Source organism: Symphalangus syndactylus, chromosome 14 (genome assembly GCF_028878055.3).
Source record: "Symphalangus syndactylus isolate Jambi chromosome 14, NHGRI_mSymSyn1-v2.1_pri, whole genome shotgun sequence".
NCBI classification, from domain to species: domain Eukaryota; kingdom Metazoa; phylum Chordata; class Mammalia; order Primates; family Hylobatidae; genus Symphalangus; species Symphalangus syndactylus.
In genome coordinates, this window is record NC_072436.2 from 74,018,464 (window position 1) to 74,044,894 (window position 26,431).

Below are 26,431 nucleotides of genomic sequence, written 5' to 3' on the forward strand. Positions count from 1 at the left end.
TTCTAGTATTCGTAAATATTCGCTGGCCCTATCTATTTGCTTCTAAAGCAGCAGATCCAATCCACGCAGCACATTAGGTTGTTTCTTGCCCTCCCTGCCTCATCCCTGACTGTGACACCTCCCTTAAAGAGAAAGCTTAAATCTCCCTTGCAAGAATTTCCCCCGCTTCTTCGGAGGGGGGCGTTTTCTGTCAAGTTCTACCTCAGTTTAAAGGATTTTAAGCCAAACTCTGCTTCAGAAACAACATTGTGAACTTTTGAAATAAAACAATCGCCATCAGAGTTCCCAGGCCCACTTGGGAACCAAAGCGCACTGGGCCCGGCCTGCCCCAGATCCCAGAGGCCTGGCGGCCCTGCGCTCTCCAGTCTGGGCTGCACAGCCCCGGCGGCCGTCCCCCGGGAGCTCGGCAGCACTTGGCATTTAACCTGCCTGGCGAGCGTGGCTCTCTGGTTCCATATCTGCAAGCCATATTACTTCTCCCCAGACGTCAGAGACAAATCTGGATTAACATGCAACAGGGCGTCCTGTGCAGCCCGACAGCCTTCGCCCAGGAGCTGCTAAATGCAGATTCAGAGGAGGACCCCCCGGAGAGCTGCTGTTGAATAAAAACTGTAATCCAAAGGGACCATTTCTCTGCCTCCCGCTGCTTATGGGAAGAGCCAGGGCCGCCGCTGAGGCCCGAGCACAGACCTAGCTAATCTCGGCTCGCTACCGACAGGCGTGGCCACCCCGGGAGACGGCCCTGGGGGCCTAGAGACTCTGCTCCGCTCTCCCCTCTCTCCCAACGCGTTCTTGGAGTGGAAAATGCTTAGATTCAAGGAGTGGCGCGCAAGAGAAGCGGCCTAGGAAGGAAGCCGACTGCTCCTTCCTGGAGTGCGGCCTAAAGTCCAGCAACTGGGTGGCCAGGCCTCTCCCCGCCTAACCCCTCTTGGCGCCCCCTAATCCACCCAAGGGCCCCTAGAACACGCGCCCCGCCTCCGGTCGAACCCGCATCGTTCTCTGAAGCCAAAGAGTCTCAACCCTCGCCTCGACGCCTAGCGCCATGGCCCCCCTCTCCCTCTGCTCCGGGGTCGCAGCCGGGACCTCGCCCCACGCTGAGGCCGGGAAGCCCCTGGCGCCCCTCGCTTCCCCCAGCCTCGGGGAGCCCGGAACATTCAAGCCGAGCCGAGAGCGCGGCGGTCAGGAGAGGGCGCCCAGGAGGCTTGCGCCCGCCAAGGTGGCTCTCTCTGGCAGGGACCTCCAGGCGGCCCCGAAGACTGGGAGTGGGGGAAGGAACCTGACTGTGGGGAAGAACGGGATTACAGCTTCTACTGGTGTCTTAATCCTATTTGAAAAATAAATAAATAAATAGGAAAGAGAGGGAAAGAAAGGAAAGGAAAGGAAAGGAAAGGAAAGGAAAGGAAAGGAAAGGAAAGGAAAGGAAAGGAAAGGAAAGGAAAGGAAAAAGGAAAAAGGACTAACGCTACAAGGTCAAGTGGATTTCCGCCGACTTAGCTCTCCGGTATACCGCCTAGTATCAAAGTCGTCGATCCCAGGTCCCCGCGCGGGTGGCAGTCTTCGCGCCCTCCGAGGAAAAAAAGTAAAATAAAATAAACCGTGCCGCCAACGGGCCCTAGAGGCAGAGGGGTTAATGAGCTAACAAGGCCCAGCGTTCTCACAGCTCCAGAAGCGTCCAGTCCCGGAGCGCACCCTCTGCGGAGGCTCAAACTGGCTGGGCTGCATTCGCAGACAGGTGGAGAGGCCATCCTTCCTGCCCGGCCCCCAGGACGCCGCACTAGGGGTTCAGCGCCCCGGAGGGACAGGCCAGCAGGCTCCAGACCGGAGAACTGGCGCCCACCAGGCGCCCTAGTGCTTCATTCGTCGCGCCTCAGCTCCCCAGGGCAGTGGTGCCCACCGGCGTCCGTGGCACTGTACCTCACGCGCCCAGCGCTTTGCGCTCCCCTCTCCAAACCGGACCTTGGGTTTGCTGTCCTCCGACCAGCTGAAACCTGGGTGAGCCCCAGGGGGTCACACAAGCGAGCCCAGGCGCATAGGCCAACAGCGCCACGAGCTCAGCCAAGGCTTCGAAGCCCACTCTTAACCAGTGGGGACCAGAAGTCAGATTCTCATTTTAGAGGTAGAAGAGAATAAAATGCGAAGTTTTATCCGATACAATTGCATACCAATCTTTGCATATCTGAAGTTAAGGGAATTGGGTAACAAAAGTTTAGGGAAGGAGAAGCGGGGAGCTCCATGATATTATATTAATTTTTGTATTCTCTCTCCCCCCTCCAAAAAATTCCCATAACTTTGGTCTTTTATCTTTGACTTTAATAAAATAATGATTCCTTGAGAAAATGGGGTATAAATCTTCATTTTGGAGGCAATTAAAGTGTTGATTTCATTCATGCCCCTAAGCGATTCTTGTAATTTGCTCAAATAGCTTTATGTACCCAGCACTCCGGAGCTTTTAGAATCCCATTTTCTAGTTAGGCTTGTTGGATTGCAATTTTTATTCCACAGCAGCTACTCGAGGGTTCCTCAGCAGAATCTGCACTCAACAGCTCCCGGGCGAGGGCTGGCGGGCTGAACCAGACGTGAGGCCCGGGCAGCCCGCGGGGGCCAAGGCTAGGAGCTGCCTGCAGTTTTCCCGCCTCTGCACTGGGATTGCGCATGTTGCGTGTTCTGTGCACTCGTCTACACTGCCGAAAGTTTCCAACTCTCCAGATCACAGTGCGGACCCGGCGCATTAGCACTTTTAAATCTCTGCTCTGCCTGTTTCTCCCTCCCCATGGGCAAAAGAGGAATTCAGCCCGTGTCGCGGGGATTGCCCAGAGAAAATCAGGCTGAGAATGTATTTTAAGAGGATGATGTTGAGAGAAGAAAACCGTAAGATGACACTAAGAACCAGGCGTCAGGCGCTCGACAAGGACTGTACAAGACAGGCACTGGCCAACAGATCATGGCAGAGCTGGCAGAGTAGCTGGCCTTTGGCTTAACAAAGGCAGGCTGATCTCTTCCCCCAAGTCTGGACTCACGTGCCGAGTCAGAAAGAGAAACAACGCTGGGCCTTCACTTATATAGGGGGGAAGGGTGGGAGGGTGCAGAGCAGGCCAGCTACCCAAATCTCTAGACGCCTTGCAACAATTCGCAACAGAACTGTTCTGAGCCCTGTTTCATCTCATTCACTCTACACGTTTTCACTTTCATTGCATTTTTGCAACTCCTTTGGACCAATCCAGAGATACAGCCACAGGAGAGAAAGAGGCACCCTGGGAGGAAACGGTGGTGTTGGGGTGACACACAGAGAGAAATCCCCACAGCAACTCCAAATAAAAGTCGTCCCCACTTAGTAACGCATCGGAAGAAGGGCCTGGAGGGAGGGCAGGAGAGGAGGGGGTGCAGCAAGCCAAGGCCCTCAGTTGAGAGCAAAGGCGGTGCAAGGTCCCCCACCCTCCTTACCCAGGGAGCCGCCGGGGTGCCCCTGATGCTGACATGTCCACAAGCTGCCAACCCAGAGGGCCCAGAGCGCATACCAGCTGGAGGATGAGTGGAAAGAAGGAGGAGAAAAGTCCATATTTATCTGTTTTTATAACCTCGGCCTGGTCTTATTTTTTCTATTAAGTACAATAAAATGGGCGAGCTTGCAGTGAACACCACACAAAGCAATGTTCAGTGAGGTCTAGAAGCGTTCGGCCGAGGAAAACTGACAAGACAGGCTAATGAACCGTACAGACAGGGAGAAAATAGCCAGCATTTGCTAGATTTCAAACCCTCGCTGTCTCTCTTAGACCACCTATCTTGGATTTATTCCTAATAAAATAAGAAATAAGCAGACCCTACACTTTTCTTTTCTTGAAGATAGAAGGAAGAAAAATGCTCCGGAACAAAGCCCCTACAATCAGAGGCGGTCACTGGCAGTTAACACTCCCATTATTATAGAGGGTAAATAAAATAAAGACAAAAATTAAAAGCGACAAGAAACAGGTCAAGTTTGCTAGCAAAGCTTTTACAAGCTCATCTCTTCAGGTCGAATCCCAGAGCCAGCCTTAATGAAGCAATAATAGCCACATTATTCAAAAATTTTCATTTCGATGGAAATGTATCTAAAAGGGACTTAATCATATGCAAATAATAAAAGGAGGTGGTAGTGACCCAGCAAGCAATATGCATACAGATTTTTTTTTTCCCAGGGATGTTGAAATTGAAAAGCGCATACCTGGTCGGTTAGATTTGCTGATCTTGTTATATCTTCACTGTCTGATTTTGATCCTCCTTCTCTATCGTCTATCACCAAATCGATAGGCATTTTCCCTTTCAAACAGCTAATATATCGGTGGCAGAAATTGTCACATAATTCGTGTACCTACATTATGACAGAAATAAAAAAATGGGAATATAATCAGGAGTGCATAAATGACATTGACAAGTGCAATCCACCCCCCTTGTGAGATCCAAACTTCCAAATAGGGGAAACACAGGGCAATTGTCCTCCAGAGACCCCCAGACGCATCCAGAATTAGGAATAACTTTCTTTTCTTGCAAAATAGAGATATCCCAGAAAATTGACAGTGACAAGATGATTCACAGGCTACAACATATTCAACACCCGTGTTAAATTCATCTGCTCCTGGGGCTGTGGTCATTAGAGAGGTGACTTGCGTAGGTGACATTTAAGGTAAACTATTTAATTTCATCCAGTGACTTTATCATAAATCCCTTTCCAATGTGTCTAAGAAAAAAAATGTATACATGTGTATATATGACATATATATTCTCCAAAGAACCTGTACTGTGGTGGCATAGGATATATGCCTGACAACCCAAGTCCTTATTATATTTGTAATGAAGGTTTTTATATCTAAGGGGCATATTTTAGAAAACTTTCTTTAAAAAAAAATGGAAGGAAATCAAGCTGCCAGTACTCCTGATATGGGAAAACATACAGCCACAAAAACGTATCAAATTGATTTTTTTTTTTTTTTTTTTTACAGAAAGGAGAAGGAATGCCTCAAAATATTTAGGTGTAAGTGCAGAGGTTTCCTACAGGCCCCAGGCATCACTGACATGCAAAAATTCACAAGAAATCCCAGTGTGCTTGCAATTTAATGTTAGTTTGAATTACAATGCATTAAGTTTTTATTGCTGAGATTTATAGAACAGCTAGCAAAATCATGTTATCCCACACCCTTTCTTGAGTGTGAAGGTGGAGTGTGTGCAGAATTCACAGATTCAAGAAATTGACACAACTATCAACTCTGCTTTGTCTCTGCAAAACGTTTAATGTGCCTCCCCACCACCTCCTCCAGACTCCTTCCCGCTCCTCCTCCTTCTCCCCTTCTGCCTCTCCCCTGTGTCTGATCTGCCCCTGCTCTCAAGACTGTCTTCCAGAAACTCACTACAACTGAACAAAACCTTTTTCTCCCTCAGAGGTAGCAAAGAAGAGGAGGAAGAGGCTGAGAAGAGACAACAGAGGTATTAACCTGTGAAACAACCTCAGAGCAGCATTCTAAACATCAGCTGGGATGCACAGAATTGCAACTATTTACACAAAGCCAGCAAGTTATTAAGAATGGACACAAGGCTAGGGCGTTTGTGATCCTGGTTTTAGTGGCTGAAATTGTAATTAAACTGCAAAGAGAAATGGACGCTAAGATTGGCCTTGACACTAATTACCAGAAAGAAAGACATTTATGCAAATGTATCAGAAGGCTGAACTTCAGCCATTCTGAACCCTCCCCCCTGTGTGTTTGGGGGTAAGGGGTAAGTAAAAGGAAAAGAGGCTAGAGAAATTACCTTCTCTAATTCCAACAGATGAAACCTTAATACTTGTATGGCTTGAATCATCTGCAAAGATACAAAAACAATAAGCACCCCATTCCTGGCTTGCAGAAAACTGGCTGTCACAGCTCTACCATCTCCAGCCCACCCCCTCCCACCAGTAAATAGAGTTATTTTGATTTATGGCAATAACACTAAAACTTAATAGCAGCAACTGGGTACCATCTAGAGGTTTATATTTCTTAAGGAGAAAAAACTAGCTAAAACAACAACAGAGCATCTAAGTGGGGATCATAAACACTCTCCTCCCCCATGGCTCTCCCCTTTCTCAGTCCCACTGGCCCCACCCCACCCCAAAAGGGCCACAACACTGGACTACATGTGTCCTTGGAAGGAGTGGACAGAAAAATATTCCAAATGGCCCTCAAACTGTGACTTTTCCCATTGCAAAGTTTCTGCTGCCTTCCTTACACCTTTCAGGCAAACTGGTTGTTTGGGGGCTCTTGTCCGGTGGCTGCCCTCGTGATGGGACTTAGAGGGCTGGGAAGTCCGCAAAGTTTAAGCACACACGCTGACAGGCCGGGAGATAAATCCCCGCGCTGATTAGAGCTGCGCAGCCCGGCTGTCATAAAAAACAAAAGCTCGCGTTTCCCCGCGCCGGCTCGCCCGGCCCCTCTCGAGATGAATTTATTTCCCCGGGATCTTGTCCCGGACCAGTTGTCCGTGGACAGAAACATTTGCAGCCAACCTGCAGGCACGGGAAGACCGGTCTAGAAATCTCAGGGCTCTCAAAGCAAAGCTGAGGGCGTTGGAGGTGGGAGGTGAGGGGTCGAGGGGGGGGAGGGTAATAGGGGTCCGCTCTTACCAAGTTATCCAGTTCTGGATTAGAAGAAAATAGAGGTTTTTCTGCGCGAATCTAAATACAAGTGAGAAGGAGAGGGGAGAGGGAGGGGAGAGAAAAAAGAAAGAAAAATTTGAAATCTGGTGGCCTTCCTAGTTTCTTGCCTCATTACGCTGTCGGGGGCAGGATGTAACCCTCCGGGAGGGACCCGGTGACACCGAGTTCGTCCCGCGCAGAAATATTTCAGTGTGAATTAAATAAGCTGAAAACAAGCCCAGAGCTCAATCTTACTTCTACCAGCAACTACGGTTCTCGGGGAGGCTGCTCAGCCCGCCAAGTCCACAGCAGCTACAACCGTGGTGTTCTTGATTTTATTCTGCAGAGTGAGCTCTCCACGTTTGCTTTCTGGAGGGTGAGTGGGGATGCAGATGGGTGATTTTAAGTTATCTGCAAACAGACACTCAGACAGAAACAAAATCTGAGGTTGGAGGTAACATGCATGGCTTAAGGCCGACTACGTGCTGACTACTTTTGAAAGTGTGCGGTGTGTGTGTGTTCGCGCGCGCACGCGCGCGCGTGTGTGTGTGTGTGTGTGTGTGTGTGTGTGTTGGGGAAGGGGGGCCTCTCTTTTTGTTTCTTTTACTTTTTAACATCTATTTTGCTGACCTGTTTGGCGAACACGGCTATATCTTCATTGAATGACTCTGACGAGCAGACGTCCCCGCCCGCCACCCCCGGCTCGCGGGGGGTACAAGTAGCTAATTCACATTTCTCAAAAATCAGTGCTAAGAGAGGGAAGAGGGGGTGTCTGCAAGAAAATACAACAGTCACAAACAACATAATGATTAGTCCCCAGTCAATGGAAAAAGGTGCCCAAGAAAAACAGCTGGAGGAGCAAGAGGAATAGACCCCCTCTCCGATTGTGTCATCTACTTTTTTCCTTTTCCTCCCCATCCCCCGGACCCAGGTGACCGCTCACCTCCCCTTCCTCCTGGAGCCCTGAAGTCAGAGGCCCTGAGCCATGGACGGTATCTGAGGATCGGTTTAGCGTATCTGGCCGGAGAAATTGGCAACATTTGCTACGAATAAAACCCAAGCGTTTCCAGCAGCCATTTTGAATTAAGTTTCCCACCCGACAAGCCCTCGTCCCCTCCACTGCACATCCAGGATCCGGTGGAGGAGAAAGGCGCCGGGCGGAGGGTTGGGGAGGGCTGGTTTCTGCGAGTTCCTCCTACGCGGCCGCGAGAAGCCCAGGCTCGGGGGATCTCGGTGGCAGGCGCTCAGCTAACTTGGGGAAAGGACGTCCATGGCCGTGGGGCCGACTGTCAACGGGCTGCACCTAGGGATCCCAACCCCAAGGCCCTCGGAGAGCCGGGAGGCTCCTCCTCAGCTCCTCGCACACTCCCCTCCCTTCGCAGATGGCCCCCACCGCCCCCCAAAGAAAGTTCCTTCAAATGTTCCTGCGGTAGAGCCTTTCATTTTGTCTCTGCGAAGTGGCAAAGCAGCTAGTATTGCGAGGGGCCTAGATGTCGCTTGTCTCAGCCCATAAAAAAAAAAAAAAAAGAAGAAGAAGAAGAAGAAAGAAAGAAAAGCTTCTTCTAATGCCCAAGGAGTATCTCAAGTCTTTTATTAGCTCTCACAGCTCAGCTGGGAATTTAACAGTTTGGGGTCCTTTACAAAGCTTCCCCAAATGTTCTGTCCCAGAGCCTAAACCACTTGTAGTTAACTCTGCTGACAGAACCGTGGGATTTAAACAAGCCCATCGCACAAGGGATCAGAAAATAGAGCAAAAAGATTATATATATATATATTTTTTTTTTCCAGCGAGGGAGGGTCAGTGTGTCCTGATTTTCCAAAAATAAATAAATAGAAATAAAAGTTTCTGCAAAGTAAAAAGAGGTTCCCAAATTCATCGGCACACAGTAGGCACAAGTGAGTTTCAAAGGATTCTACTAGCCCAGGGTCTAATCGAATGGCGGAGGAGAAAGCAGTGTAAACCGCGGCCAGAAAACAACCTCCGAGGAAGAGCACTCCGAATTTACTTATTTCTAAATCCTGCAGGTTTCACCTTTGAGCACAAACTTCTAAAACATGTAGAAGTTTCTTAATGTGTGTAATAATTCAAGCTCCTCTCCTTGACTTCAGTGGTCAAACTCCCTAAATGCAAAACATGTTCCCCCTTGCTTGACCTGCAACTGTCCTGCCTTGGTTTTATTGTGCAGTGGCAGAGCCAGCATAAGGCTGCTGAGTAAACTTAGCAAGCCAGAACAATCAGTGGCTTAAAAGAGATTTTCCCTTAAACTAAAAGTTTCGTTCCAACACAAAGGCGCCTACGTTTAGAAACCCCTAACGCTCTCGGGCGAAATCGAGCGAGGGAGGACTCCAGCCCGCTGAAGGAGTCTGAGAGGGGACAACGGCCCTTTAGCCAGCTTCTTCTGATCTGGGACCCCTTGCGGGCACTGCCATGGTGGAGCAGGGCACTGGATGTGCACAGAGTGTGTATGGAGATGTAGGGCTTCAGGGATGGCAGGCCACCTCCCCAAATTATCCATGAAATGTGAATGAAAAGTCACCAAAGATGTACCTCCAATCCAGAGAACTCTGACTTTCCTCTTACCAAGGGCACAGAGAAAGAGGGAAGCATTGAGTCTCAACTACTTAACCTGCTGCCCGTTGTACCTACCCATAAATGGCATCTTTATCTCTCTTTAAAGCGTCATTGACAGAGGAGCCCATGCTGGGGGCCATGGCGTTGGTATGAGCTGTGTGCGGGTACTGATGCGAGTGCAGAGGAGGCCCGTGGTTCAGGTGGTGGACCGGCTGCATGGACCTGGCTGCATGCGGGTCCCCATACATCGTGGAGGGGATGCCTACTCCATCCATGCCCCCGTAATGGGGTAGATCGTCGTACTGCGTGACAAACAGGAGAGAAAGAAGGTTCAGGAGGCCAGGCGGGCAAATGGGAGAACGGCAAGGCACCGAGCTTATATAAGGTCAGTCCAGCTGGGTCCTTCCACCCGGAATTCGGTGGCCTTGCATCTATAAAGCTGAGTTTTCTTATTTTAAAATTAAAGCTTTAAGTAAAAAATACAGACTTCTCAGCGAGACTCGTCTGGTATGAATGATCTTGCCCTAACTTGTGTCCCTATCAACTAGTTCAGAAATTCAGGCTCCTTTGGCAAGAAGGAAAGAAGAAAGAAAGAGAGAAAGAGAAGCATTCTCCCGAGGGTGGAAGGTGAAACGGGCATGTCTCTGGAGGAAGAAATTCAAAATCACAATAATAAAACGTGCCAGGACACTGCAGCAAACCCGCCTAGTTTCACAGCCCCTTCACATCAGAGGGAATTAAAAAAAAAAAAAGTTACGATGGGAACAGCTACGCAAAGCACGTGAATTTAGACAGGCTTCTCATTTTATTTCCCTGCCAGCGTGAGGTTAGGCAGTCCTACAAGACACTGCATTTCTTTTGCTTTCCAAGACAAACTCTGCTAAATTATACAAAACTAACTGACCCCTTATAAGTGAAACTCAAAGAAGGGTAGTTTTTCCTGAACATCAGAGCTGAATTTAGAATTGGGCAATTCCCCACCCCCAAAGTTAAAGAAAATCTATAGTTGAAGCAGTTAATATTCTATTTTCTTATTTACTCTTATGAACTTTCTTTCCAGACTAGAAGTCAAGGAGGCAAATGTTACTCACCAGGTTTAAAGCAAATTCAAAAGCAAATGCACAACCTCCCATCTTCCTCTTCCAGAAAAAAAAAAAAAAAACTACTTTCATATTGATTGTCATTATTTTGTGTGGGTGAAATTTAGCTATTCAGGTTTTTCTAATTCGTTCATTCCAGGCAAGTTATTTTCCCAAGATTTGGAGGCGCTGAGAGTGAAATGATTTTCAAAGAAAGGAGGAATTGCCACTTTCATCTCCTTAAAGCCAGAGGTGTGAAAAGAGTTTGGAAGAACGCTGACATTTGCCTGAACCAAAGGAGTAAAGAAAAATGTGTCAGCCTAGTAACTTTCTTTTGCAAACAGGGCTTTGAGGACCAGGACACAAATTATGCAAGGAAGGCTTTTTGTAGACCCCTTTCTTTTAAGAAACTACCTCAGTTGGGTTGTCATTGTCTCACTTTACTCTCACTGCATTTCCATTGAAAAAGGAATATGGAGAAATTAGTATTGCATTTTTAAAGTGAGTAACTGTGTGTTTAGTATTCAATTAGTAGAGGGCTTACCTAAGAGAAACTTGCAAAATATTGCCTCGTATACAAGTCTATACAAATTGAAATTACTATAAAAAGATGAATGTTTTCTGACCAAAAAATTGGCTATACTATGACAAAGTTATTTCCTTTAAAAAGCTAAATACTTCTAGTGATATTAAAGATGAGCATAATCAATAACATATCAGAAGTTTCCAGCTGCATATTTTAGTTTAAACATAACTTTAAACTTCTGATCTCTGAATGTTCAAATTACAGCTTTAGGTATCTAGCTTTTTAAAAAAAAAAAAAAAAACCAGATGATTGTTTGAGCTTGCATTTTTATTTATATAGCTGCTGTTTAGGAATCTATAGATAAATAGATTCCTTTAATTAACAACTCCAAGTAACATACATAAGTCTACAAATGCATTGAATAAATCCTCTCGCTTTAGGCCACGGCTTTAGGAGCCTCATTTTTTAAAAGAGAGAGAGAAAAAAAGGAAACTTTTTAGCAGTGTCTTTCGGCCACGTTTCAATTTAATCTCACATTTGAGTTCCACAATTGTTTTTTAATACGTACCCTTTGCGCCATCGGCCTCTCTGGCTCCCTTCCTACTTCAACTTCTAATATATCCTCTTTAAGGCCAGTGTGAAAAGAAACAAATATTCAAACTCCCCCGGAAAAAAAAAAAAAAAAAAGCACGACGAAAAATCCCTTAACGTCTCCAGCAACGTGAGCTACTGGTCCCAGATCTTCGGTCTACGGGACCTGAAGCAAAGCGCCCGAGTCACTGAGCATAAAAGCGCTCCGTTTCCAAGACAGCAGCGGGGGCAAAAAAAAAGCAGATCTTCTCTCCCCCAAAAATCAGTTTAAAAAAAAAAAAGAAAGAAAGAAAAGGAAAAAAAAGAGCGCCCCTCAGACCCAACTACCAAATCTCATGGCTTTCTGCCACTCCAGCTGTCAATCACAGGCGAGGTTGTCAACGTGGTGAATGAATGATCATCCGCTCTGTCTTCTTCTGGTCAGAACACCTCAAATGTTAATATTCAAATGCACAAAGCCCTAGCGCTCGCTTCCCTTGAATCAGTCCTAATTCCTAATCAGTTTCTCTCTTCTCTCTCTCTCTTTCTTTCTCTCTCTCTCTCTCTCCCTCTTTGCAAGTGCTGCACTGGAGGGAGATTAGAGAAGGAGGGTTAAAAAAATGTCTGTCTTGAGTTTGTCTTAAAGGAGCCACGATCGATGCTGCCCGCTTGCAGTCCCCGTGCGTGTGTAAAGTGTGTGTTGCACAGGCGGAGAGGTGGATTCCGACCAGAATGCTAGAACCCGGAAGTAGTGGTGGCCATAACAGGTCGCGTCTTACACAATGCATTGGGCTGCAGCAAGTAGGCTCCTCGGCAGGGGTGGGTGCGCGAAGCTAGCTCTGGCCGCACTGGAGAGGCAGAGAGACGCTCCATTAAATCGCACGCCCAGGCACAAACACCACACACCCAGGGCACACGCACACAAACGCAGGCAGTAGCCCGCGGCCGCCTGCTTTATTTTCAGTATTCTTTTCTCTCCCTCCCCCTGCAGACTCTCTCCCCAAAGCCGACTCTCTTGAAATAAATTGGGAATCAACGCCGGGCAGGCAGCAGCAGGAGTTATTTTGCACAGGGTTCCGCGCATAGACTTCATGACTTTCCTCGAAATTATTGGGGTCTGCCAGTGTTTTTCGGGGCAGGGAGTGATGCGCAAAGTACTGAATTCTCAGAACTAAACACTGCAAGGAGAAAAGTCAAACCTGGATCGTGGAGGAGAAAGAGGAGGGAGAAACCGGGTTGGGAAAGCCTCTGCTAAGGAGTTCTGAGAACGTGGGGTAGAGGTGGCTCGGGCTTTCTGCAGATCCAGCTTAGAGGTTTCTTTGCTGTTAGAGGTGGACGCCCGGCCGGGGGAAAGAAAATGCTAGCATTTTGTCACTTCGGGTCTGGACTCCCCCACCTCCTAGCCCCATCGGCTCCCAGCCCCAGCCCAGGCGTCCTGCGCGAAGTAGAGAGGAAGGGAGGGAACAATGAGCTGAGCGCGGGGAATGTGCCCCCAGCGCCTGTTTACAAACACCAAGCTATTTATGATCGCCGGAAAGCGAAACCCGGCGCGGGCTCGCAGCAGCCCAGACCTCGCGCGCGGAGCCGGGGCCGGGGAGCCGCTGGGAGGGAGGCTCTTTCCCCGACCCGCTCGGGGTGAGGCGGCCGTGCGCCCAGGGCGCGGCGCGACGCTGCCGAAGTGCTAGGCTCGGGCTGCAGCCACCTCTGCCTTTGTCTTAGAGGCGCCGAGGGGCTCCAGCCTCGACCTCTCCCGGGCCTGTAAGAATCTCGCGCTCCACTAGCTCTTTATCCAGCGAAGCCCTGCCCTCACCACCCCAGACATCCTTCCCCGCGCTCCTCTTTCCCGTCCCCAACCCGGCTCGGCGAAACCTCCCAGTACCAGAGAAAAAGAAATCCGCTTCCGAAGCTGAGATTTCAGACAAAAGCTGCCTGTACCTACAACTCGGAGGCTCCAATCAGCCACTGTTTTTTGTCTTGTTTCGTTTTGTTTTTAACTTTAACACCTATTGCCTGGGCTTTAATTCCCTCCCCCCACCCCTTCTCTTTATTGTCCCGCTCTAAGCTTCTCCCTTGTGATTATATTTAGTGGCGTTATTTTCGTATTTATATTTCCGTCCGCCGGGCTCTGATCTGCCGAGATGGCTCAGCCGCAGCAGCTCTACCAGTGGCTGGAAACCTCACATCCACAGGCAGGGCTCGCAGCTCGCTCGGCTCGGAGAGGATTTTTCCCCCTCCCTCCAGCTGAAACCTCGCAGAAAACTCCCCCTGCGGTCGACTGGAAAATGAGCTCACCCAAATCTCGGTAGGCAGCCGTGGAGGAGTGCTCGGCCAATCAGGAGGCGCCCCTGCCCAGGCCGCCGCGCATTGGCTGTGGGGAAAATCAATTATCAAATAATCGATCAGCAGGGAGCTTCGATCTGCGGGGAATGCAAACTGCCAGTCCCTATTCCCGCCCTGAAGGTGGCCAAAAGGCTGACTCCCTCCAAGCAGCCCGCCCGCTCCTCCATCGCCCCCACCCACTTCCCACTCGCCAGCTGCGGACTGAACCCTCACCCTCAAGGGGGTGTAGGTAGGGGGAAGAGTTTTGAGAAAGACTGGGGGTATCCCTTCATCCGGAGATTGTTTGGGAAAGGTTAGGAGCTCCAAAATGTATTGAAGCCAACTCTTAAGCGCAAAGTAAAAGATAATTTGCGTCGTCTGCGAGGTAGGACTGAAGATTCTATAGAGTGGGCTTCCGAGGAGCAGGGCACACAGGGCGAACATCAGAACATAGGTCTGGAATGAGGTTCCACCGAGCGTCCGTGGCCTCCTTAGGCGACATCTATCGCTTCCTTTAGCACTTCGCAGGAGTCAACGCGGGGTTGGTTGCCCCCAACAGTGGAGCGTTTCCATAAAGCCGAGCAGATGAGCCTTCCCAGCCTCCTGCACTGCACCCTTCCCCGCCCCCAACTCCGTACCGGCACCCTGTGTGCCTGAAGGGCTGACACACGTTCTCCCAAAACCTTCAGAAGCGTTTTGCCTTGAAAGAGCTGTGTGTGTGTGTGTGTGTGTGTGTGTGTGTTTAAACCATCTCCAGGATCCCTTATCATTTGCTTTCTCTCTCTTTTTTCTGTTTCTCCCTCTCTTTTTTCTGACTCCTAAGTTTCAGGATTTTTAGTTTTTTTCCATCACATACATGTGTAGGTTTTCTGGCACAAACGCCCTGAAACATCACTTGGGAGGTTAAGACAGGCCCGCGAGTAAAAGCTGGGGACGGAGTGGGTGGGCAGCCAGGTGCATTACCAGCGCCTTTATGCCTCTGCCTACATTTCCCGGCCTCCCTCCATCCCCCCACTTCCCCCCCACCCCCCACACCCCCGGCCTCACCGTCGCTCCCTGGCCCCACAGCATGAACTTGGAAGCAGAATTTCAGGCCAAGATGGAATCTCCCCATCTCAGGAAGGCGATTTCTGTTTAATCCTTGGGAGGCTGCTCTGGCTGGGCCAGGCAGCACACTCCTTTTCCGATTAGGGAGAGGACTAAGCTGGGCCGGCAGTCTGCGACCCCTTCCCGGAACCCCAGCCGACTTCAGGGGATACCTGAGCGCCTTCCGACGGCTGCTCGCGGGGGTGTGATCATCGTCCCCGCAGCAGGCCCGCCAGGCATCTGCGCGACTCGGCGGTAGGAGGGAGACGCGTGGGTGGGAGGTGGGGGTCAAACCAAACACCAACAGGGCACACCTACGTTTATGATCCGTAAATGAACTGCGAGGGAAATTGTGTAAGTATAATTTAACTGAGAGAAATTTACTGCGAAATACGCTTAGAGGACTGTGGTCTTTAACAGCCTCAGGGGTTCTTCGGCAAAGAGGTAACGAGGCTTGGAGTTACCACAACTCTGCGGCCACGTTTTCAAATTTGGAAAAGGTCAGTATGTGTATATATATATATATATATATATATATATATATATATATATGTATGTGTATATATATATATATATATATATATATATATTTGACAACAGGATTTATTTTGTATTGTTGCTTTCCGTAATCTTTTTCTTTTGTTTTCTAGCACAGATGAAAAAAGAAGGTTCAGGTAAGTCACCCTTTGCAAACATAACCAAAATCTTCAAAGTGGGAGGAAGACTAGACTACTGCATACTTTAACCATGATGTACCAGATTACCATAAAAATGTACTTTAAATTACCTACACACAAATTTTTCTTAAAGAATGAGATAGTTTGAGTTTGCGGACTTAAAATCAACTCAGTAGTTTTGAAAAGTGTCCCCCCCCCCAACACACACACACAGTCTTTCCATTTTAAACTGTGAACCTAATATAACTTCTAGGCCTTTATACAATTAATTCTGAACAATCAAGGGACTAAACACTTTTACAATGTAATTACAGTAGTACAAATTGTTTGCCCAAACCTCATTCTGGATAAGGATTTTACAATTAGCAAACAGTTATTACAGTTGGGGCTTGCTGAGAGAAATTACACAGAGGATGTCTAGAGTTGCAATATAGTAGCCATAAAAAAAAACTCCTTTAGCAGGGCAGCAATTAATCATCTATTAAAAGGAAAAAAATGAAGGGACAGGTCTAGGTATCTTAGTAAACTACTGTCAATATTTATGCCCATTTTTTGACAGCTCCTATTCCTAACTTATTTCAGATAGTTGCTTTTTTAAGGCAATAGCACTTTTATTTTGCAAAAACTTGACCTGGTGAAAAATTCTGGCACTTGGCCCTAGCTCTTGCGATTCAGGCCTTCCATTCTCTTCTCATCCTTCTTATCTCAGAGCATCCTTCCAGAGATAGAGAACGGTGACAAAAGGAGGCAGACTGGGCCCTTGGTCTCTGTTGTTTACACCCTCCCATATGGAGGCATTTCAAGCCCTCAGTGCTTCTATGAGCTGCTGGTAAAGTCCTCTTGGAGAACTCCCCTGACTTTATGTTCTATGAGGAATTGTGCTTCTGGAAAGAACTATATCCTAAATTAGGCTTTTGTCCCAAAAGGTCACACTGATGAGTCAGCTCCAAAACCCTTAGAAAGTAAAGAGGCCCCTCTTAAGGTAAAACGTGTGTGTATTTGCCAGCCCAGAATAAACAAAAGCCTCTTAATCAATCGAGTTTGGCAGCTGTGTTCACAAAATGATAAGGGTTTATCATTTGCCACCAAACTTTAAGATGTCCCTTAAAATGCTGTGATTGGTTTTTAGGTTGTCCTGTGGTGTGGCGGCTTGGCATTTGTATTTCAAAAACATTCATCCTCTGCATCTCTCTCCCTCACTAGCATTCACATTTCAAAAAAACAGAAATAAGAGGAGGGAGGGAAAGATCGTTTAAAGAAAATAGATTTGAAATCTAGTACAGATAATAGAGGAATGCTGGAGATAAGAGCCTGGAGGTGATATGAGAAAGGCACCAAGAAGTCAAAGCTAATGAATGGCTGTGAGAAAAGTGAAATAAACTATTGAGAGATCTATTAAAGGGGGAAACCTGGTTAGGTGATATCAAAGGGGGTTAACTGAGAGGATTAGGGAGGATGTTAATCAACTGCTCTAAAGCATTACAGGCTATAAGGACTGAAAGATTTGTTTACTGCATTTTGCTTCAGAAAACAAAGAATGTCTGGGTCCAGTTCAGAAGTCAATTAGAGGTCAGCTTAGGCTCTCCAAGGGTTGCGGGGGAAAATACCTAAGTTACTATACTCTGACTGGATGATGCAAAAGTTAGGAAAAAAAAATGGGGAGTGAGAGGGAGGTGCTTTCCTTACTATTCTATTTCAAATCATTAAAATGCTTTGGTCTCTAGAGGGGGAAAAAAACTACACTGGTTAACATAATTACTAGCTCTGACATTTTCAGAAGTTATAGAGGTCTTTTATTAATTAAATGGAGGGCTTAATAAAGTATTCCTAATAAAATTTATGGTTGTCTTAAAACTTTCTAAACAGTGCTATAAATTCTTAATAAAATTAACTGGGAAATGAGTTATTAGCCCACACTTTACCCTCCCCCCCAAACTTCTACATAAGGAGTGTCTGCAGAATGAAAAGGAAATAGAAGCCTTTTAGTAAAATATAAATATTAGCCAAAGTCATGCATTGCTCTGAAAGAGGCAAAGTCTCAACTGTTATTTCTACTGACCTCGTTCTCCAATATCCCCCAAAAGCTATCCCACAAAACTTCATCGAGAGAATTTATTCCCCTTCCCAAGTACCTATTGTATATGCATTTATATGTAAGTGCATTTGAAATACAATCGTCAATTTTGTGGACTGAGTTGTATGTTAAATGTAATAAAAAACACAGATGCATCATGCAAAGTTCTGCTATAGAATCTTCAAGTCTCATGGTGCAAATACTTTCTTTATTTTTAATTAAAAATAAAATGCCCTGTAATTTCTCTCACTTTAATTTCTATAAAGATAACTTTTAAATAATATATTTCTAAATAAAATTTTTCTCTGAAGTTATTTAAAAGTGTATTTTCTGGAGCAACATTTTGTTGACATATACAAAACCTTTTTATATCATTACGTTTCAAAACTTTAGTGAGTTATCTTAAGTTTTGAGGTACTTCTCTGCGTCACAGATACAATGCTGGCTGGTAGCTATTTTAAAGAACATCATACAGGTACACTTCAAACCACAGCAGCCTTAGTGAATTGTTTAGCATTTGAAGGCTTGATCTTTTGTGCCGTCTACTGGACAATAGAAAAACTGCAGCCTTGATGACAAACTTTAATCTGGTGTTTTATGGGGGTGGGAGGTGGTGGTTGGGGGTATGATTTGGTGCTGGTAACTAACAAGAGAAAACCACAGTACCCAACTTAGACTCATAGGACAGGTCTTGGGGTCTAACCATGTTTTTCAAATCCAAAGATAGGATATAGTATCAATCATAGGTGTATAGCTCAAACACTTGATTAAGGCACAAGGCTAAAACCTACATTGAATACAGCTGTGCATGTGTGTGTACCCATATGCCCAAACTTGGGAAGACAGCTTGGGAAAAGAAAGGAAGATAGGACAGATTCAACAACTCTGAAAACAAAAACAAAAACAAAAAACAGTAGTGGTTGCTTGACACTGAGGGTGAATTTCCTTGACAGTCAAGTTAAATCTATCTACTGCCTCGATAATCTAGCATGTACAAATCAGTTCTTGGAATTTGGAAAGTGACATTGTTTGGTAATCAAGAAAAAAAACCCTTTAGGAGAGGGGAAATGACGCTGGTAATTATAAAAATTTTAGTGCAGTTCCCTTTTGGCAATTTGGGATGAAAATGTGAAACTTCAGTGTTTTCACTTGGAGAGCACAAGTGGTAGAAAGTGTGGGGGAAATTCACAGTCAGACACCTTCATATAGCAAAGACCACCCGATGTTCTCTTAAACATTAAAAAACATTGTGCACATTTTGGTTGTGATTTAAAAAAGAAAACATTGATAGATCTCTAGCATTGTGGAAGCTTTGTTAAAAAAAAAAAAAAAAAAAAAAAAAAAAAAAAAAAAAAAAAAAAAAAAAAAAAAAGCATGAAGCTAACTTTGACCTCTGTTTGACAGGACAGTTTCTGAAGTAATCACTATTACCATAGAGAAGTGATTTTGTGATTTAAGAAACAAATAAGCCCAATGCCCCCCAAATATATATCTGTATATATATCTATGTGTGTGTAGACACACACACACACACACACACACATATACATGGAGAAGGCAAGCTGATTTTGGTCCAAGAGACATAGACTTTGGTGCAAGCACTTTTAAAATTGTTCATGTGCTTTTCTGTAGTTAAAACTCCCTATCGCATTTTAATAAAACCTGCCAGCACTTGACTAGGTATTAGGGTGTCTTTTAATAAAAACCTAATAGTGAAAAGGAGACGGCTTTAGGACATTTTATTGTGCATAAATATATTTCAATGATCTACTTCAATATACGTTTCGATGTGGCACTATGTCAGAATGACTTTAAAATATTGGATTAAATATAGATACATCAAGAGCACCTGAACTGACATTGGCTACTAAAAGCAGCGAGATTGCTTGCACTGCTATATTAGAGCTTCAGTTGTTCTATATAAATGGAGGTGTTGGTGGTGGGTGTCTTTTAAACTTTAGTATAAACAACTGAACTGTGAAAGGTTATTATTTTATGAGATGCTGTTTGGAGTCATTTTTTGAGATGCAACCAAAAAGAAAAAAAAACTCCTTCTAACAATAGCTTGAAAATGTAGAAAATTCTTCCAGGAACTAATCACAAGTGCATACACGTTTGATATATTCTAAACTAATAGTTGAAGTACTGAGTGCTGGAAGAGGTCTGGCGAACGTGCTCTAGTCACTAATAGCAAACATTTACCTTTGAATCAACAGGATGAGTCACACTGGCCATGCTTAGCATCCATGTTCGACTGGATAAAGGGGCATATTTTGTGAAAACCTTCAGGCAAAAATCTTACTGATTATTCAAAAATAAATATTTTAACATTTCATTGAGCTGTCTAATGAATAAGGAAAACATCGAAGGCTTCCTGCGGCGCAGAAAGAATTCTAGTAGCGTCAAAAACATAAAGGAGCAAAGAACAAGAGGAAGCTGAAGGACGCCTGCTGAGTAGTTACTCACTTGTGAATATCTGAAAACGTGCTTTTCTGTGCCCTTATTTAAAAATGAAAAACAAATATCATCTTTCTTTGTCTTTTTTAAAAAATTAACTTCAGAATATGGCTATGCTAGCTAAACATCATTTTTTTTTCCCAGGCGATTTATGCGAGAAAGGGCCAATTTGAAAACTGGTAACTAGTGGGAGAAATAAACTTATAAGCCACGAACACATCGTTTCGCAACCGAGCCCACAGCCCCGCGAGGCGCCCCTTCTTCCCAGCTCTCGGAGGATAACTTCATTGACTGGCAGGTCGGTGGCCACTTCTGGGAGGGCCACTGTTTACCGAATGAGAACCTCTCATCGCACAGTCCTTACAGCAGGGCTGCCTTGTCGCCCGTGCGCGTCCGGGTGCCGGGTCCCGGCGGTGTTCTGCAGCGCGATCCGGTCCCCGTGCCCTGAGCCACCCAGAGCCCTGTGCCTGCCTACACCCTGGGGCGCGCTGACTCCCTGGGTTGGGTGGGGGTCCCGGCAGGATGCACTTCCAGCTGCGGGGTCCGCGGAGTTTGCTCGCACCTGGTTTGGCGCAGGGACGTAGGTTTGGGGGACTGTGTCCCCTGGGAAGAGAAAAAGGTGAAAAGGTCCCCTCTCCCACCAGTGTGCCCCATCCCCGCCAGTTTTGACTGCGATCATATTTTTCTGTTTGGGGGTCGCCTCAGCCTGTGCCGGAGGGAGTTGGTCAGGCTTGGGCAGCGGTGCGTGGCAGCCCGGCAGCCGGAGCAGGAGCGCGAGGACCCGCGGACTGGGGCGCAGCGACGATGGCGCACCCGCTTCTGTCTTCTGCTGCTTTGGGGCTGAGCATCCGAAGGCGCCTTTCTCCCCAGCTGGACTCGGGGACGCCGGATCACCCCGCCACCTGCCTCTTGGCCTAATTCTGGAATTTTCTCGCCTCCGTTCCTGGACGGCTCTTTCTCAGGGGCAGCAATGAGCCCCGGGGTGCGCTCATCTTCTCGGAGATCAAGTGTGCTCTGCGAGTCCCTTTAGGACTTGGAGGGGGGAGGGGTTGGGGACCCCGGCCCCAGAGTGCCTCCTGCGGCACGGCGGCCCACTCGGAGGGGTCGCAACAAGCGCGCGTTTGTGGCCGAGGTTGTGATTTCAGGTGCGCTAATGGGATTAGAGGTCCTGGGAGAAACGTGAGGGGGTTGGTGCGCTTCCTTCTCCCGGCTTCCAGCTGCCGCCGGTGGAAGTGGGGACACAGGAGGGCCGCACTACGGGCGCCCAGCGCGGGCGCTCACACCTCTTCAGGAGGCGTGGAACCCAGCGCCCCAGGGTGGGGGTAGGGGGCGGGGGATATAGGTAGTGAGGGGTGAGGCTGGGAGAGGACGGGGAGAGGTAGGAAAGGAGTCAGCCGGGGACACTACTGAGAGAGGGAGTAAGAGAGTGCGCTGCAGAACCGGGGACAGAGCCGCAGAACCGACCGAGAGCTAGAATTGGATTGCATCCTGTCCCAGCACCAGGACACAGATAAACAGCCTCCCTGCGCTGGTACTCGTCAGAGAAGGGGAAACCCGCGTTCCCGCGCTGCTGCTTTCTGCTTCGGAGAGCCTTATCTAGACTTTTGCATAATTGCGTGTTGGCTTTCCTAAATAATTCGGAAGAGCGATTTCTGCTTTCACTTGTTCACATAGGCAAACAATCCCTGTGGGGAAAATGTGTGTGTGTGCGTGTGTGCGCGCGCGCGCGCGCGCGCGTTCCGGTGACAATTGAGGTCAGAGGCAAACACATCCTCTTTCAAAATGTCCCTTAGGTGATCCCAGAAATGACTGTCCTGCTCTAGGCAGTGGGAGTCACCATCCACTGGGTAGGGGGCTGTGATTACTCTGCCTAGGGACCACTTTTCACAGCTCCTTCCCCACCGTAGATAAGGGTGTTAAATCAAGGCATTTAGTTCTACTTTTCCATTGCACAAATAAGCAAGCTGAGACCCAGATAGGTTAAGTGAAGTATCCAATCTCTTCTCTCCCTTTCTTTTCTGTATGCCTCAAGATGGTTTTATACACACACACACACACATACATATACACACATACACACACCTTGAACTAGGAAAAAAAATCACAACTACGGAAGAAATCTTTTTTACTCTTCTTATTTCCTAAGACCAAAAGTCAGAGCTTGTCTTCTGTCAGAAGCAGATGGTGTGTAATGGCGGTGTGTGAGTGTGCAAGTGTGGGGGGCTGGGCGTTGGCTCCATCCTTCCTCCTTCTCTACTCCAACCCTGACTCCATCACCGAGCCCCTTTAGGGAAGCACAAGGCAAGACGCTGTACCTCTATGCAGAAGACCCCTCCAGGCAGAGACCTTGAAGAAATGAAACAGCAGGGAGAAACTGTATTTGGTGGTGAAAATGCTGGAATCTTCTAGGCCTTGCTCAACTCCAACCAGCTACTTCTCCAAAATAAAGTAAAACAAAACAAAACAAGGCAAACAACAACCACCTCAGGCCTTTTGCATCAACTTCCTGTGACTAAGTGACCCTAAGCAGAGAACTGGCTCAGGTCACTTAGGACAGGGGTAGGACATTGAAGGCCTTATTTACTCCAGGATTAAAAACAACATCCCCTCTAACCCTGTCTCTCTTGGGCAGCCTGTCTTTTAAGGATGTGAAAAGCAACTTCTTGGAGTCTAAACAGACACAATACCCCACTGGGATGTTTAGGTATCAGGTTCACAAAAACAGCATTTTACTCCTGCTTCCCCGAACCCCAATGCAACCCAGGCTACCATACTCTTTGCAAGAATATCTGGTATCTTTTCCGGGCAATAGGAATTGAGTTGGCACTTCCTGAAATGTTTTTATTTTTAGCTTCAAATAATTTTGCTCCTAAAACAAATTAGTTACTTATCCTCTTCTCACCATGCCCTAATTATTTTTAGCTTTATTCTAATTTTTTTGTCACCTTGAATTTTGTCTTGATTTGAGAGTTTGGTACAGAATACTTGCTTGCAGGCTGGTAATCTGCAGTTTATTTTGTTTTTAAAAAACTCTGTGAAGTTTACTGTTGTTTTAAAACTCATGGAATATTAACAAAAAATAACCTAATAATACACTTCGAGGCTTAAACTTTGGTTATAGTCTATGTCCTAGCCTAGCTTTTATGATAAGCCTGTTGCATTTTAAAGGTGCTTATTGATTCACATCTCTTTCAGTAAAAAATCATTTGAGGAACCCAGATTTTTGAAAGCTATTTAATTTGCATGTATTTAGTCATTACAGGCTAAAACTGAAGAATGAGTTTGGAAACTGGTTCTATTAGAAAACGCTGTTTGCACATCCAAATGTTCCCAGTCAAGATTTCCCAATAGTGGCAGTGAGGAAGAGAGGCAGAGAGAATTAGGATACTTGGGTTCAAATTTTAGCTTAGTCACTGATGGGCTGATTGAATGAGAAGAACTTAATCACCTGCAAAATGAATTGCTTACACTATTTTGATCTCTAAATACACTTTTGATTCTGATATTTAATGATTTTGTATTACAAAATTGGGCAGAAAATGCATACCTTCGTAATAAGCAAAAAATTTTGCTGTTAACACATCATACTTATTTTAGAGTAAATTTGAAGGAGGTTGATGTTTTGGAATTTGGTTGGAGAGTTATCCAAAAGCAATGTTTCCCTGACTCAACTGCAACCAATTACACACAGTATCCAGTAGGAAAAGGATTAAGTTGTCCAGACAAAATATAATGGTAACAAAAAATAATCTTGTGCTTTTGACATCTTTCTGTTTACTTGTTTTTGTCCTGTTCTAATGCCCCCTGAATTACTATTTTTTTAAAAATAGTCTCATCTAAAATAAAACATAGTAATGTGTTTTCAAACGAAACATTATATTGTAGTTACGATTTCTTTTGTATAGTTTCCTAATGCAGACTACAATAAATACACTAAAATATTTCAAATGGTTTGCTTGTATCTATGCTCTTAAGTCATCTTTATCCCACTTTGGGAAGCATATGCTGTGTTCTGAACAGTTTTAACTTTATACATCAGCATGACTAAGTCCTTTCAACAAATATCATGCAAAGACCACGGACAGCAGAACTATTCAGGGTAGTAAGAAATGAACATTAATGAATAGGAAACAATGAACACTAATTTTAGGAAGAAATTAGTTTTACAATTCAGCATTGTCATTTAAAGTGGAATTGTGTCTCGTAAAACTTCTGTAACTGCCATACTTGTTGCTATCAGTAAACTCTATGAAGTCTCTATTTTACACGACAGCATTTTGAAATGTAATTGCTACAGTTTTAGATATTTCTAAGGCCTGAATTTATTATAACTGGCAATTTTTGAAAAATATACCAGATTCAATTAAAAATGGCAATCATTTCTCATAAAAACTTTCAAAACACTGAAATCTGTGTTTTACATTCCAGGGAATAAAAACATAAAAACTTCTACTTTAGACTTAAAAAACAAATTCATTCACTCTCAACTGCCCGCTTCTCTGAGATCCTCCCAACAGGGAAATTGTCAGAATTCCTTAATATCTTCAGGCACTGTAAACTCCACATATTGATCTTTAAGTCTGAAAATGACAACTTAGATTTTCATTGAAAGATATACCTGAAAGAACTAAAGTAAACGGAGAGATGTCAAAAGCACAGGATTTTTTTTTTTGGTACCATTAAATTTTGTCTGGATATTTGTTGGTGTTTTAAAAGTTAAAACACATAGTCCCTTCCCCACTGGCCAGACAACTTTTGGAGGCACTTTCCCTACTGCCTAAGCATGATAAGGCATTGCTTAGCATGACCAGGATGCTTGAGAACTTGAAATTCGCAAAGTTGAAAATAGATAGTTATGGGTCTTTTAATAACTGTCACTTTATCCTGATTCTTGGTCAATATTCAAGCACAATGCAGAGTGTGGATGAACTTCAAATGCTTTCGAAGCTACTGCTTTGAAGGTCAAACTCAGTCATATTTAAATTTTCAGCAATATCACACTACTGGCAATTGTTGGCTCAATGAGACCAACGGCTCTCCTGACCTGATAAGAACCAAGTGCCCATAGCTGCTTTCCTGACTTACGATTCTGTATCTGGTAGCTACCTTTTTTCTCCTTGAGTATTTAATGCTCTTTAATTTTGCACTTTTGCATTTCTTTGACAGTTGGCTAGCACCATTTTAAAATTCTAGCCTAATTTAGACCAAAAAGTACTACATATTTTTGGATATTCTTAACCCGTTAGGTGCTTAGGGCTTATTTGTTCAGGAGTTCAACCAATAAGACTTCCTCAGTGTTTTTAGCTTTTTACTCCAGGAAGGAATTAGTTTGAATTGCTCCAAAATTGTCTTCTTTTTATTTTCTCTTTCCTTTCCTATGAGTCTGTAATTTAGTTCTGCTGACACAGTTGATTAACCCCATACTGGGGAGTTGATTAAAAACACTTTCTAAAAATGTATATTCCTATTGCTGGTATTAGTCACCATCTTTTTTTGGCCTATCACTTTTTAAATTTCGGTTTGTTTATCAAAATCTTTCCACTCCAATAATTCTAAATGGTCACACTTTAAAAGCTACATACCTAGTTCTTTTTAATATAGGCTATTCTTATGGCACTCTCTCTAATGTACCTACTATATTAGAATCATTCCAGGGAGCAGCAGGTGGTCTTAAAGACATCTATAGAGCCATATATGAGCCAGGAGCTGATGTGAACAATAATCACAAATCTATGAGCCAAGTTTGTTCTTCTCTTTGTGCTTAGGGGACCATTCAGTTGCGCGACAGATCCCCTCTTGAAGAACACTTCCTCAAAAAACATCTTAACCATTATCATAGGCTGAAGGAAGCTGCTCAGGGTCGTTACGTACTTTGTACACTCCAGTTAACCTAGACACCAAAGCCATTCCCACCATCCTACTTCTGTCTTCTTGGAAACTTTCAAGAAGACGTGAGCTTCAAACACTGTTTCAGAGTTTACATGCCTCTTTCATTGTCACTGACATTTTTTGGATCGTGATTAAAAAGGCCAGTCTGTTGCAAATTTCATAAATCAGTCTTTTCTCTCTGTTCTGCTGTCAGGTTGCCCTTCTCACTAATGTCACCATATGTCACTGCTGCCCCAGCCAATCTCAATTTGACTGGAAGGGTTTGACTAACTTTTGGGTCCTGTTGCCTATAATTGGTAACTTTGCCAGCTTTTTGGTTTTCCACTGTTTCACTCAGAATATTATTATTCAGGCAAAGTTAATTTTCTGTTCTAAACAAGTCTTTGATACTCAGGGATATGATTGATAATTCAATTTTTGTCTTTAACAAAACATCACAGTTTGCAAAACATTCCCCTTCCCCTCTTCAGGTCTACTATCTTAGTTTACTCCTCCAAACCCTGTAAGAATATATAATCAGCCCTATTTCACAGATGAGGGCCACA

General features: G+C 45.4%; 2 protein-coding genes across 9 annotated transcripts in view; one reads left to right on the forward strand and one right to left on the reverse strand.

Moving 5' to 3' along the window:
* The window catches only part of MEIS1 (Meis homeobox 1), a 265,720-nt gene extending 253,602 nt beyond the window's left edge, over positions 1-12,118 (reverse strand). For all 8 annotated transcript variants that reach the window (XR_010115681.1, XR_008650622.2, XM_063617909.1 and 5 more), the window contains exons 1-6: positions 11,383-12,118; positions 9,285-9,511; positions 7,268-7,409; positions 6,626-6,676; positions 5,776-5,826; positions 4,199-4,345 (exon numbers count right to left, since the gene is read on the reverse strand). Coding sequence is in view for 6 of the 8 variants with exons in the window: in XM_063617909.1 (XP_063473979.1) it covers positions 4,199-4,345; positions 5,776-5,826; positions 6,626-6,676; positions 7,268-7,409; positions 9,285-9,511; positions 11,383-11,394 (630 nt within the window). In the remaining 2 variants the exon portion in view is untranslated. The remainder of the gene's footprint in view (positions 1-4,198; positions 4,346-5,775; positions 5,827-6,625; positions 6,677-7,267; positions 7,410-9,284; positions 9,512-11,382) is intronic.
* A 1,404-nt stretch (positions 12,119-13,522) lies between these two features.
* Positions 13,523-23,945, forward strand: LOC129463023 (uncharacterized). The gene is made up of 5 exons (XM_055243457.1): positions 13,523-13,686; positions 13,721-13,953; positions 15,210-15,289; positions 15,445-15,463; positions 20,142-23,945. Exons 1-5 carry the CDS (start codon positions 13,523-13,525, stop codon positions 20,168-20,170), a joined length of 525 nt encoding a protein of 174 aa, XP_055099432.1. The 3' UTR covers positions 20,171-23,945.
* Positions 23,946-26,431: the final 2,486 nt, after the last annotated feature.

What these genes read in the sequence shown, in the direction of transcription:
- LOC129463023 (XM_055243457.1), top strand. Translation starts at nt 13,523, where the DNA reads ATGGCTCAGCCGCAGCAGCTCTACCAGTGGCTGGAAACCTCACATCCA. An exon ending in ATGAGCTCACCCAAATCTCG is followed by an intron (nt 13,687 to 13,720) that starts GTAGGCAGCCGT and finishes TCGGCCAATCAG; the next exon opens with GAGGCGCCCCTGCCCAGGCC. An exon ending in TCACCCTCAAGGGGGTGTAG is followed by an intron (nt 13,954 to 15,209) that starts GTAGGGGGAAGA and finishes GGTCTTTAACAG; the next exon opens with CCTCAGGGGTTCTTCGGCAA.